This window comes from Poecilia formosa, unplaced genomic scaffold, assembly GCF_000485575.1.
Source record: "Poecilia formosa unplaced genomic scaffold, Poecilia_formosa-5.1.2 Scaffold118, whole genome shotgun sequence".
Classification (NCBI taxonomy): domain Eukaryota; kingdom Metazoa; phylum Chordata; class Actinopteri; order Cyprinodontiformes; family Poeciliidae; genus Poecilia; species Poecilia formosa.
In genome coordinates this window covers 270,312-283,347 of record NW_006800057.1, presented here as the reverse complement: position 1 = coordinate 283,347, position 13,036 = coordinate 270,312, and the positions used below count along the sequence as shown (strand labels likewise).

The window sequence follows — 13,036 nt, the reverse complement described above, 5'->3', positions numbered from 1 at the left end:
AGGAAAAACATTGCATGGTCAAGAACAGTAGAGATATAGGTATAAGATACAGTGCCTTGTCTTGAGAATCTGTTGTCCGTTTTTTTTTTTTTTTTTTTTTTTTTTTTTTTTTTTTTTTTCACGTTTTCTCCTTACAGCTACAAACTTCAGTGTATAGTACATGGTTTTCTGGGAGACAATATTCTCTTCATTAGTGGCTGCAATCTTCCTGTGTATGCATAATAGCAACTCAAAGCTTTGCTTACTCTTCTTTGCCATCTGATGTATCAAACATCATGTTCAGGTTTTGGTATTTTATAGCCCAACCCTCTAAGGTACATCCAAACTCCCTCCAGCAGCTTACCTTGGCATCCTTTTCATTTAGACAACCTCCACGGTCTTTAAGATAGACCAGAAGGTCTTCAGCAAACATGGGCCTCTCCATCACTAAAATCAGCTCCTGATCCAGATCGTACCAGTCCAGCAGGGACACCATGGCCAATTGCGGGACTGTTGCAGTCCTCAGCTTCAACATGATTACAGCCTCCATGGCCAGCTCCCTGCCATTCTCATCCTGAAACATCCCAGCAAACAGGAGAAAGCCACCATCAGAATCAGAGTGGCTTTACTGGCTAAGACTGTGCACATAAACAAATGATCTGACTTTGCTGTTCAAGTGTTCAAAGTGAACTTTAAGAGAAATATAAATCATGTACATGTATTTGTAGCCAACATTTTAGATGGATAGTTAAACACACAGATGGTTTGATGATACAGTGAAAAACTGCTTATATGGTACGGCTTGTAAGGTGTTCATTGTGTTCATCAGAGAAAAGAAATTCTTTCTCTGCTGTCTGGTTATTGCAAACAGTGTTCTGTAGCACCAACCAAGGTGAAAGTTTACTCTAAACACTTTGTGCCCAGAATGTGTGGGATATACAGAGATGTTAACTGCCCATCAGTAATCCACTAAGAAGAAGAAACACTGCTAGATGTTGTTGCTCACTTACCTTATGTTTGATGACCACGTTGTCTTTCGGTATGTGTTTGATAGCCACCTATAAGATAGCAACAAGATTTTGGTTATCATGTTAGAGATGCAATATTTATCAAGAGATATTTAGTACTTTCTAATGTTAGACTATGTAAATTTATCAGCAGTAGTTTTCTAAACACTTAAGTTAAAGTTGGTTGAGGTTGTTGTGTATGTCAATCCACCTCAGCTGTGACTTAATTGCATCAGGATGAGATTACCAGGATGCTAACTACGAGACTCAGAAACAGTTCAGAACCTACAAACTTTGATGCTTTTGTGTCACTAAAAGTAACAAAATCTAAAATTGTACTCCACTCTTGTTGGCTGATGAGTCCCACCCGATCAGACAAAATGATAAAGATGGTCAACCATCCATCTTTCTTTTGGAAGAGAAAATAATGAATATAACAACAGTCTGTCATGAAACTGTACATGGTTAATGTCAATAAAAATAGAGCTGTATCCCACATATATGAACATTTTCAGTTTGAGTAATTTCTGTTGGGTAAAATCAGCTAAAAAAGAAAGTCAGTCTGACAAGCTGTTAGCCTTCTACTACTGTGAGGACCTTACGTCTTCTCTACAAATGTTGACCCTTACTGGCTTAAAAATATTTATGAAGCAAGTGAACCTATGCATGTGTGTTTGCGCATTTGTGTGTACCACTTACAGGCAATTTACCCTCGACCCGATATCCAGCAAACACAGATCCAAAGCCTCCATCTCCCAGCTGATGCAGCTCGATATACTTTTCCTGGAATTCGGCTAAAGTTTCACAAAGCATCAGAATAAAACTCTGTTACTGTTATGGTACTTCAGATATCATTATCACCACACCTTAATTCTGTCTCGTGAATGCGTCTGTAACAAATCTACTTAACTCTGACCTCTTTGGGAATGCACTCTTTCTTCCTCCATCTTCATATTCTTTCTCTTTGGTGGTTCCTCACAGTCATTTGGCGGTATTGGACTGAAACTGGATGCTAAAAATGAGGGTAACCCAAAGAAATAATGTTAGCCTTTTAACATTTAGGTAAGAAAAGAGAACAATGACCCGATTGAAACATAAGGCTTAGGTTTTTTTTTTACACTTTTGTTCCATTTTCAGTTGGTGCGGTTCTTTTTCACACTGCACTCATTCAAACTAACTTTGAGAAACCTGTTTAATCCTCACCTGTGGTGGCGTTGCACCGACAACCAATGAAAGAAACGTCACTGAACACAACTTTTTTCTTCACAAAATGTAAACAAAACTGGAGTTGAGTCAGATTTTTCTTTGGTCTTTGGTAAAAGACCACAAGCCATTTCTCCTGCCAGCACTAGACTCATAAGTTTTTATTGGTTGTGATTACCCAGAATGCACTGCTTCCTACTTTTGGAGTGGTCTCTGGTCTGCTTGGTGTTCACATTCAAACTGCACCAGAGTTCACTTCAACCAATCTGAGGTTTTGTAGGCAAACCAAAGTTTGATTACGCATTCACACCTCCCCAAACAAACCGAACTTTGTACGGAATCGGACTGGAGTTGGATTGAAGCGGACTGAACAGGGCAGATGTGGATGTGGCTCATAAAGTTATCCTTACCTGCTGAACCTCTTGACATGTTAAGATCACTAACTTCAGTATATCTAATTAGATTTTTCTTCTGATGCACAACACAAGGAAGGGCATAAACTGAAAATGAAGTTTGGCGTGTGTTTGTATTCAGCCCTTGTGAGTCAATGTTTCCTATATGAACATCTAAAAAAAACACAAATATTGTGGAAAAAATAAAAATTTATCTATTCAATATGTATGTTTTTACTCTATGAACATTTTTGAGATGTTCTGGCAGAAGCAACTGTTTGTGAAAGTACAGCTGCATATCACATAGAATCACAATAAAAAAAATCAAAGTTTCTTATTCTAATGTAAAATGTGTTTTATGGGTGTGGATGTTTTTACAATATACTGCAGTTTATTCTTTGTGATATTTTTACTCTCTTAAACTGTAACATGCTGAAGTTAACCGTCATCTGTTAGGACTGTTTTAGGAAACAGTCTTCAGTCAGAGGCTTCTTCAAATATGCTGTGATATGGACTGCTACAGGAGATCTTTCCTATTAACAGCCATCACATTAATTAACTTGTGTTAATTCATGTTTAATTAACATGAGTTACAACATTTAATTTCCTTTTGGGATCAATAAAGTATTTTTGAATTTGAATATGAATCCTAAAAATCATGCTGAGGATCTGAGTGTGAACTAACAATAGCTTCATCATAGCAGCCAACCTGAGCTGATGTCCAAAGAGGATGGAGGCTCTTTGGTTAGGACCCGCTGCATGAGTCCCTTCTTCTTCTTGGCCAGTGGTGAAGATTCCTCTGCCTCCTTTGTGGTCTTACTCTTCCGTCTCCTCTTGGTTCTGATCGGGTCCTGGCAGCTTGTGGAGGCTCCAGACATCTGAGGAACCATGATCCGTTTTCTGGGGGTCTCATCTGCAGCTTTTTTCCTTTTCCTTGGTCTGCTGTACTCAGCAGACTCTGTGCTTGGTGGCGTCATGCTGCTATTGCCCTCTAAAGTGAGAGAAACATCAGGAAAATAATGTGGTTTTCTTTTTTTGTTATTAGTCAAAAATGTAGTATTTATGTCACCTCACAGACTGATCTCTAATCAGGGACTTTATTACACAAACTATTGAATGTTGTCACCAAAACATATGTTTCTGGGTGAAACTATCACGGACTCACACACCCCAATAATGTTCCCAACAGTAAACAAGTCAGTAGCAGAATTCCTTAATGATAAAAACTCTAAATCTTTTAAGTACACATAGATCAGTGTCTAAAATGAAAAAAAAAACAAAAAAAAAACTATTAAATCCACATTAATTTCTCTCACAAAAACTGAAACATGAACCATTTGTTGTTCATTTTTACTGAAACTCATGAACTCAGTTACCTCGTTGTCTCCTGAGGGCCGACGTTTTTCCTTTCCTTTTACGTTCTTTGACCATCTTTTTATTCTTTTCTAGACTTCAGTGTTGATCTTCACCTACAAGTGTTGTCAGTGTTAACTCTCGTAGTTATGTCTCACTCTGTCAGAGATTTCAGACAGACTGAGCTCAAATAGAATGTTGGGTTCTGACACCAACCGATGTGACATCAAAAATAACATTCCAAGTTTGGTCATAAATGTTAGAATGGAGGTGATGTTGCCTAGCAGCCCTCTGAATTAAAAAAATAAATAAATAAATTTTAAAAAATCCCAAAAATCAAATATTCAGTGCCAGATTTTGAGTAATGAATCCCAAATGTTGGAGCCACACATGGAACTTATTTTTTATTTGCTCCAAAAACTAAAAAGAGCTTTAACAACTGTTTTTGACTTTATATAAAAGTCAAAAACATTTAAACATTTATTTAAATAAATCACAAATGTTTTGCTCATTTTGAATTATGATTCTTTTTTGCATAACCTTTTTTAAAATTAGATTTAGGAAGAATGTAATATATCAAAGCATTACACAGCATTGTATTTGATTTTCAAAATACTATTTCACTTCTTCTTCTGTTGTGATTTTTGTTTATTATATACCCATAGCTCAATGATTTTGCTTTATGTCATATTTTACCAGAACTGTTCAGTGTGTGACAGTCTGAACTGCAGGTTGACCAGGGAGGAACATATGAAGGATATAATGATTAGAATCTGTCAATGAAGAATTTCCACCACAGATGAGCATCTCTTAATTTTTTTCATGTGTCCTGTTGCAGCATTTTAGACATGCTATATGAAGAAGCTAGCTAACTCCTTGTGTCAAGCCATATTTATTCATATTCACTCTACCAAAAAGGGGATTCTAAAGCCTGATTTAGGGGGCGTTTACACTACAGCGATCCATCAAAAACGGAAGTTTTGTTCCGTTTTTGTTGGATCGTTTACACGAAAACGTTCTAATTACGATCTGTGTTTACACAGTAATGGCACACATCGAAAACGTGTAATGCTCTTGCTGCGCCTAGTTGGTGCTAGGTTCTTTGAAACTGAGTGCGCATGTGTTTAAAAAAAAGTTTTACTTGAAGGCATGTGGATTCGTGTTTCCCTATCAGGTACCGTTCTCCCATAGATTGAGAGAAAACACGCATTGTGTGAGTCTGATTAGGGCGCACGCAGTTGGAAAAAGTGGGATAACTTTGCTGCAACACCTTGTTTGAGCTTTCACGGTGTCCGTAGCGGGCCCGGACTGGAAGCTGTTTATTTTTTTACCTTGGAATGGCCAACAGTCTGTTATTCCTATATAAATTTGATCAAATAGAAGCTCCCGCCCTTCCCATATCCGTGTCGTCTGTCACCTTTTCCAGCAGTTAAAACGGTTTAATCCGTTGCTAACAAGTCGTAACCTGTTTTTCCGAGCCGCCTTCAAACGCAACATTAACGCTGAGACGCTTGCGCTGGGTTTACACCTGTGCGGGAGCGAAGGGGACTTGCTGCTGCTGCACAGGTGTGTGTTAGAATCATGGCAGCAAACCAGCAAAACGTAAATAACTTTGCACAGTTTTTTCCCCAAACTAACCGACTGAGTTGAGTAAAGCTGTTGGATGCAGGTAATGATAGCTAAAAGATGACTGGCTAATATCAATACAGCACGTTAAGCTTGTTAACAAGTAGCCTGTAGGCTATTGATGTCGTTGTCTATGTTCAGCTACATAGACTCATTTTGCCCCCCCTTTTAAACTCGTCTGGAGCCGGGGCTGGTCCGTAGTTCTCTAGATAAGAGGCTGAACAAGCTGCCGTGTATTTTGCCACCTGGGCAGTGCGGAGCGGTGAAGAGACACTGAGGGAACCGTATCTGATGGGGAAACAGTAACACCAGTATTGTGAGTAGTTTCTTCTTCTTCTGTGGATTGTAGGAAGCAGCTATGTTTTGCGTCATACTATGCATGAGCTGGGGATTCTATGGAAGAAAAGAAACGTTTTCTCGGTTTACACGACAACGGAAAACGGTACGTTTCAGAAACATCGTACTCTGGAACCCGTTTTCAATCTGTGCTGTTGTCAGATAAAACGTTCGGTGGTTTGTAAATGTACACTACAAACGCAACAAAACTCTTCCGTTTTCCCCCGAAATCGTTGTCGTGTAAACGGGGCCTTATACTTGATGCACCACATGGCACCTCACGGTCAAATTCCGTCATTTCAGCAACAACGTTGCTCGACCCCGTGTCCCCCCCGGAGCAAATTTTCTGCACTGCATGCCTATGGAATTTTGTAACTATGTGGATAGTTCCATGTGGGACAACACGGCAGACGAGCTTGTTTTAGTGGAAGTTCCCAAAGACAGTCGACTTTATGATTCTGCCGGTAATGACTGCCATGCTCAAAGGTATCACCATGTTGCTAATAACTGTATTTTTTTACTTCTGAACATGTTGAATGATGTAGTGCTCGTGCCACAGTTCCCTCATATGGCAACTGTGGCCATATAGTCTACTAGACTATATGGCCACAGTTGCCATATAGTCTAGCAGACTCTAGGGCAGGGGTCACCAACTCCAGTCCTCGAGGGCTACCATCCTGTAACTTTTAGATACGTCTCTGCTCAAACACACCTGGATCAAATAAACTGCTCGTTTCCAGCCTATTGCAGAGAGGAATGAATGCTGGTGAGGGAATTCAGACATTTTGGAGCAGAGGTCAATCTAAAAGTTGCAGGATGGTAGCCCTTGAGGACTGGAGTTGGTGACCCCTGCTCTAGGGGTACTGCTAGACCTCCTAGAGCACGGGTGCCCAAAGTCGGTCCTAGAGGGCCGGCATCCTGCATGTTTTAGTTCTCTCCCTGGTTCAACACACCTGGATCAAATGATGGCTTGTTAAAAGGCCTAAGAGGAACATTGACATGCTGAAAAGGTTGTTACTACCACCAGGGAGAGAACTAAAACATGAACTAAAACAGGATGCCGGCCCTTGAGGACTCTGTGTTGCCCTGAGATGGATTGGCGACCTCTCCATGTGACCCCGCTTCCCGCCTGTAGCCCCTTAGGCAACAGCACCCCTCCTCACCTCACTAGGGATAAGCGTGTAAAGACAGTGATGCCCAAACTGGGTCCTGGAGGGCCGGCATCCTGCATGTTTTATTTCTCTCCCTGGTGGTAGTAACAATCTTTTCAGCATGTCAGTGTTCTTCTTAGGCCTCTAATGAGCCATCATTGGATCCAGGTGCGTTAAACCAGGGAGAGAAATAAAATATGGAGGATCCACTTTGGACACCACTGGTGTATGATAATGAATGGAACATTAGTCATTTCAGCCACTTTTCCAATTTATCATTCAGGAAGGCTTGGCCAGCTATGTTGTATGTAGCACTGAAATCCAGTAAAACCAAAACAAAATGTTTTGATGTTTTATAATCAAGACCTTTTGGACGTTTAACCCAGATGCAGACATTAGGCAGGCAGGAAGGAGAAAGTCAAGTTCACTTATAAAGTCCAAGGATACATAGAAGGTAACAGCTACACACATACCAGTGTGTGTAGCTGACTAACAAATCTGTTCAGGTTAACTATACACATTTTCACCATTAGAATTTAATGTCTAATCCTACTGAGCTATAGGTCCACCATACACAAGCATGTGCAGGACTATTTAAAAATTTACAACTCCCTTTTTCTTCCCTTAGGGGTTGAACTAGAAGTGCTTTCATATGACATCTCTGGCTTTCACACATCACACAGATAAAGGCTTTCTGCTTTGATCACATGGGATTTCTGAAGGGAGAGTCTGGGGCCCTGCGGGGCCTGTTGGAGGGGCATCTTCTTTTTTCTTTGGTCTTTGCTCCTCCATTTTATAAAATAATCAGTTGAATACAATCAAAGATCCAGTTTACATCCAGTATATATTGGAACACTTTCAGAGGACCGTTTATTTATGAAGCTAAAAAAATGCCTTGTAAAAGACAACAACCCATTACACACTAATAGTGCTTACTGACAAGCAACACAAGAAATATAAGATCCTAAAAGAACTTCAAATTTTGCATATAATTGATGATCACATACATCTTAGGTTATGGTCACGCCTCTAGGATTTCTTCCTATTTCATAAAGACATGATTTTCTGACGCTGTTCATCTTCTGCTTGTTAGGTTTTAGACCAGGGGTGGGCAACTCCAGGCCTCGAGGGTCGGTCTCCTGCAAGTTTTAGGTGCATCTCTACTTCAACACACCTGAGTCAAATAATGAGGTCATTAGTAGGACTCTGGAGAACCTGGCTGCACTGAGGAGGTGATTCAGCTGTTGGATTCAAGTGTTTTGGACCAGGGAGACATCTAAGAGTTGCAGGACACTGGCCCTCGAGGACCAGGATTGCCCACCCCTGTTTTAGACTCACCGTTTGTTCTTGACCTTCTCATAAATACTTCAAATAAATTGTTTGAAAAAACAACAACTCACTATTTGATTGTAGTTCTAATTTAGAAATTAAGACTATTATTCACTAAGACTACTGTATATCAACCATTTTTCTTGATGAAGTTTTGTTAGAAAAAGAAAACTGTTTGCATGCCAGTTGTTAGCCTAGCCAACAATGATAATGCTAGCCTATCCAAGGTAACAGAGAGCAGAAGGAGAAGACAGACCAATGGGTGACCAGCCTAAATATGCTAGTTGTTAGCCTATCCAATGCTAAAGCAAGGCAGGAGAAGAGTCCTTATTTTCCAGTGCTGGCTGTTTAGTTGGTAGTTAGTTTCCTATCACTAATCAAATTTGTAGCTGACTTTATTGTTGGGTGTGCAATAATCCTAATTTTGTCCCCATTACTGCACCATGAAAAAATACACAGAGAATCTGTGGATGTCCTTTAGAAAGCCTTCAGAGCAAAGTGTCAACAGAAGATAAATTAGGATTGATTTATATATTTTGCACAGAACTCTTGGTCCAACTCAGCATCAGCAGAACTCATCACTTACTGTAGGTACTGTAATAAGTAAGTACTGCAGTTATATAACTTCATAAAAGCTTACATAAACTTTGCAAACATGCCTTTAACCTTCAGACTGAATACAATAGAAACCGTTATATAACTGTGCAACACGATGCACATCCAGAGGAAAGGCGCTTCTCTGGTTTACACAAAGGGACACATCTCAAGAAAGGACATCATAAGAAACAGAAGTGGATCTTTAAAAGCTGAATGGTTTGTGCTGCTGTTTCAAACCTACGAAGGTTTTCTGTTTGGTTCTGATCCCTCTCTGAACTGGTCTCATATTCTTTGTGGGGTTTTCCTCAGACTGATTTTATCTGCACTTTATGGAAGTGCACCATTCAATACTTCATAGTCAATGTCTGAACTTTGATTCCCTAAAAGATGATCCTACCAATATAGACAAGTGCATTTTTTGAAAGATAATTTTTGGCAATTCATTGACAATTACCAGACAGGAAATGGACAGAAAAAATAAGGAGGGAAGACATGAAGCAACTGTCTCAAACCCAGGAATAAAACCCCAGGAGGCCACATCAAGAAGTCAATGTTACAAAACAGAATGTTTTACAAAGTAAAGTCAACCTGATTAGAGGTTTTAAAATAACTTAATTGTACTTTCTTTATTACTTTTAAGCTTGTGTATATCGTAATATTTCTATTTTGATCTGTAGATTTAATTTACCTTTATATGGAGAAAAAAAAAAAAAACTGCCAAGATTTCCCAACCTAACATGTTCTGTGACAGATGTAACGGGGCTCTTTAAAGGTACAGAACCTCATTCTGTATATAGGTAGCATTTCCTTTCTAAAGTCTGATTTTCAGATTTAATTTGAAAGATCTAACTGAAATCAAATTGTACTAAGTTAGGAACAATTTCCTCAATGAAGGAGTCTACATGAAAACGTTTGAACTGCATCTGTCGAACAGGCAGACTGTAAAAGTGCATGGCTGCTTCAAGGAGGCGCATTTTCTTCCAACAGAAACTTGACTTGAGAAGCGTTTTTCCTAGTGGTGCAGAATCGTTTCTTCCAAAAGACCCAGATAAAGAGAAAAAAAAAAACAAAAAAAAACACAATGAAGGATTTATTTTTCTTTTCTTCCTCCAAAACATAATGAGTAACCCTCTGCATTGTTGCACCCACAACCAAAAAACACTGAGGAAGGTATAATGATGTACAGTATATGTTTGCCAAACCAAACAGAAGGACTTTCACGAATCGAGAACATGATTCCTTTTACAAGCACCTTTTTTAGTCTTTATGAAGCCCTCATCTCTGCAATGCCATTGAACAGATTTATTTTATGCAACTCTAGTACTTTATTGAAAAAAATTATATGATAAAATCAAATAGCACTTATAGAACAGGATGGGTCTCATAACCCCTAATAGAAAAGGCTTTGTGCTTGTGTGCATGACGAATCCAGTAGAAAAGACAAAAGAAAACATCTTCTAATGGACTCCATGTTTTCCAGGAACTGAAGAAAGTGAAGAGTTCATGATTTATGGTTCATTGTCAGGAGGTGAGTCATGCAGCACTGAAACATCCTCTTATCACGCTCTCTGTGGTGAATGTAAAACCTTGGTTAAATATATTTTAACATGCATAACTATTTTTTGCTTATTCTGATGTACAGCAGTTACTGTACAGTGTACACAGAGTAAAACATGGGTTCTCCAACAGCATCCTTGGTTCAATAACTAAGTAGAGCAAAGATAATACAATGTAGAATTCCAATGAATAATTTTTACTTTTTCTAAAAAAGGTTTCTAAAATGTAAAACTTCAACAGACTTCACGCTTCCACAGGAAGAAATCATTTCTGAACAGCCGAGAGCCCAGACCTGTGGATGAAGAAAAACGTAGATCAACAGGCTGACACGTATTTATTGGTCTGTTGTCATAACGTGGCAACTCAAGAACTACGTCCTTTCTTAATTCAAAATAAGAGTCTCAAACACAGGGTGTTTCAATATTCAGTGGCACGTTCTTAAATGGTAAAGAGACACATTTCATTCTGGCCAGAAATACTGTGGCTACTTAAAATCGCAACATCTCGTTGAACCCCCTACTGGTCACTGCTGGGATTGACTCCAGCAGGAGAGAAAGTTCCAGAGTTTGCACTGGATTCTGCAATTCAGAGCTTCGTTAAAAAAACAATGCCACTCTGTGAGAATGTTATGTTAACTGCCACGTCTGGCAACAAACAGCTTCCACAACGTAATAAGTCCAGCAAATGAGACTTTCAGTTCCAATAACGTCCGGGGCTATCTCAGCATATTAAACTAATTTCCAGCTCTTTTCTCTACATGCCTCCTCACCTGGATATATCTCCTGGAGCATTTTGTGCTGCTCCAACCGACTGCTGCCGAATGATGTTCTAGATTAAATTAAATTGTTTTTTGTTTTTTTTTCCTTCCTGGTGAATTAGGTTTGAATGAAGGACACAAGTGGTCCGGGGTTTCTTTTATTTTTATTTTGTTTAATTTTTTTGCTGTAAAAAGCAGCAAGCAGTCACACATTTCCTGGCTATAGACCACAGAGAAATAAAAATTCAGTTAAGAAAAGCAATACATGAATCAGTTTGGGCAAGTGACAAGTCATTAAAACATACGCCACGCCATCATTCTCCATCTACATTCTGTCTTCTTCTTCGTGGTTTGCACCAGTGGCAACATCCGGTTGTTGATCATGTGACCCGTGATGTGAAAAAAGTGTTTCCATGGAGGTTTTGTAAAACAAAGCACACTCGAGTTATCAATAAACGTGTTTTTCCGAACTTGGGGTGTTTCCATTAGGCAAAATTATTTTCGAAATGTCAAATTGCACAATTATAGTGAATGGAAATGCAGCTTATGTCTTTGTATTGTATTGTATTCTAATATTTCATATTATGAGAATACAATACTCTGTACTGCTGAACATGTTTTTTCAAATGTTCACATGAAATTTTTACTTGTCGCTATAGATACCAGTGTTTCTTGCATTCAGCATCTTCTTTCCTCTCAGATGGATGCTAACCTCTCCGCTCCAGTGCAGCAGTCACAGCAGAGAAAGCCTTTAGTCCAGCATTTTTTCCAGGGTCTAATCCTCCCTCGTCTCTCCACTCATCCCCCCCAGATGAGTCCATTCATGACTCCATCTATGCAGTTTCCACACTACTACTTCTGCAAAAAAAACAAAACAAATAAAGTGCATCCCCATTGCCTCTGACAAAGTGATGATTACACTGTGGCTTTGACATTTGAGACAGCCTCTCGCCAAGTCAGCCCAAAACCCATTGCTCACCCTGATCATTACCTCCCATAATGACCCCATTCAGAGACAGCGGGGCCCAGCCGCGGCTCATGGGCCCAGCAATAATCTCCTGCATTAATTAGATGACCCCCTGAGACGGGTGCTGCTGCATTGGTGGGCACAATGACAAGCTCTCTGCTTATTGTTTATGGCCGGTTGTAAAGTGTCCAGCGACGGGAGTGATGAGGAAGATCAGGGAGAGAGGAAGAGAGCGGAGGAAAGGGCGGGGTGCTCAGCCGGGAGCCAATCAGGCTGCAGTGAGCAGCAGTCATGCTGCTTTCCTTTCCACCAAACTGTTCCTTAAGTCTTTGGGTCATTTTTGCTTCTACTGCAACACTTGCTCCATATCTTGTTGGAAAAAGTCAAATATTGTCTGTCTGAGGAAAGCACCACGGTTGAATAATGCAGGTTCTTACTAAGGGATTCAGGACTGAAGCAGTATTCTGCTGAGTAAACACATGCTGAATATGGAAACTAATCTGCAATACAACGTTCAATCTTCTTAATCAAAGTCTGTTTATACCAAAGCATGTACTGTACCAGCTCTAAACAAGTTGCAGCAGAAAGAACATGGCTCAGGCGGCAGGGGCATCTCCTAATCAAACTGATAAATGTTGGCAGCATAAGAGAACTAAAACAATTTTTATTTAGGATATACAGCTCTAAATAAAAATTTAAATGGCAAAAGAATATAAGACCTTAGATTTAAAATAATGGTCTAAGTCATTTTATGTCAAAAGTCTTTTTTCCTTTTTGTTGTC

At 39.5% G+C, this 13,036-nt stretch overlaps 1 protein-coding gene across 2 annotated transcripts in view; it reads right to left on the bottom strand.

Annotated features, from left to right (window-relative positions):
- LOC103143958 (serine/threonine-protein kinase pim-1-like) overlaps nt 1–3,349 on the bottom strand; it is a 5,288-nt gene extending 1,939 nt beyond the window's left edge. The window contains exons 1-5 of one of the 2 annotated variants that reach the window (XM_016675634.1): nt 3,291–3,349; nt 1,903–1,998; nt 1,686–1,780; nt 990–1,037; nt 344–553 (exon numbers count right to left, since the gene is read on the bottom strand). In XM_016675634.1, the coding sequence (XP_016531120.1) occupies nt 344–553; nt 990–1,037; nt 1,686–1,780; nt 1,903–1,998; nt 3,291–3,342 (501 nt within the window). In that variant the 5' untranslated portion in view covers nt 3,343–3,349. The remainder of the gene's footprint in view (nt 1–343; nt 554–989; nt 1,038–1,685; nt 1,781–1,902; nt 1,999–3,290) is intronic. The other variant, XM_016675633.1, reaches the window with a different exon arrangement.
- Nucleotides 3,350–13,036: the final 9,687 nt, after the last annotated feature.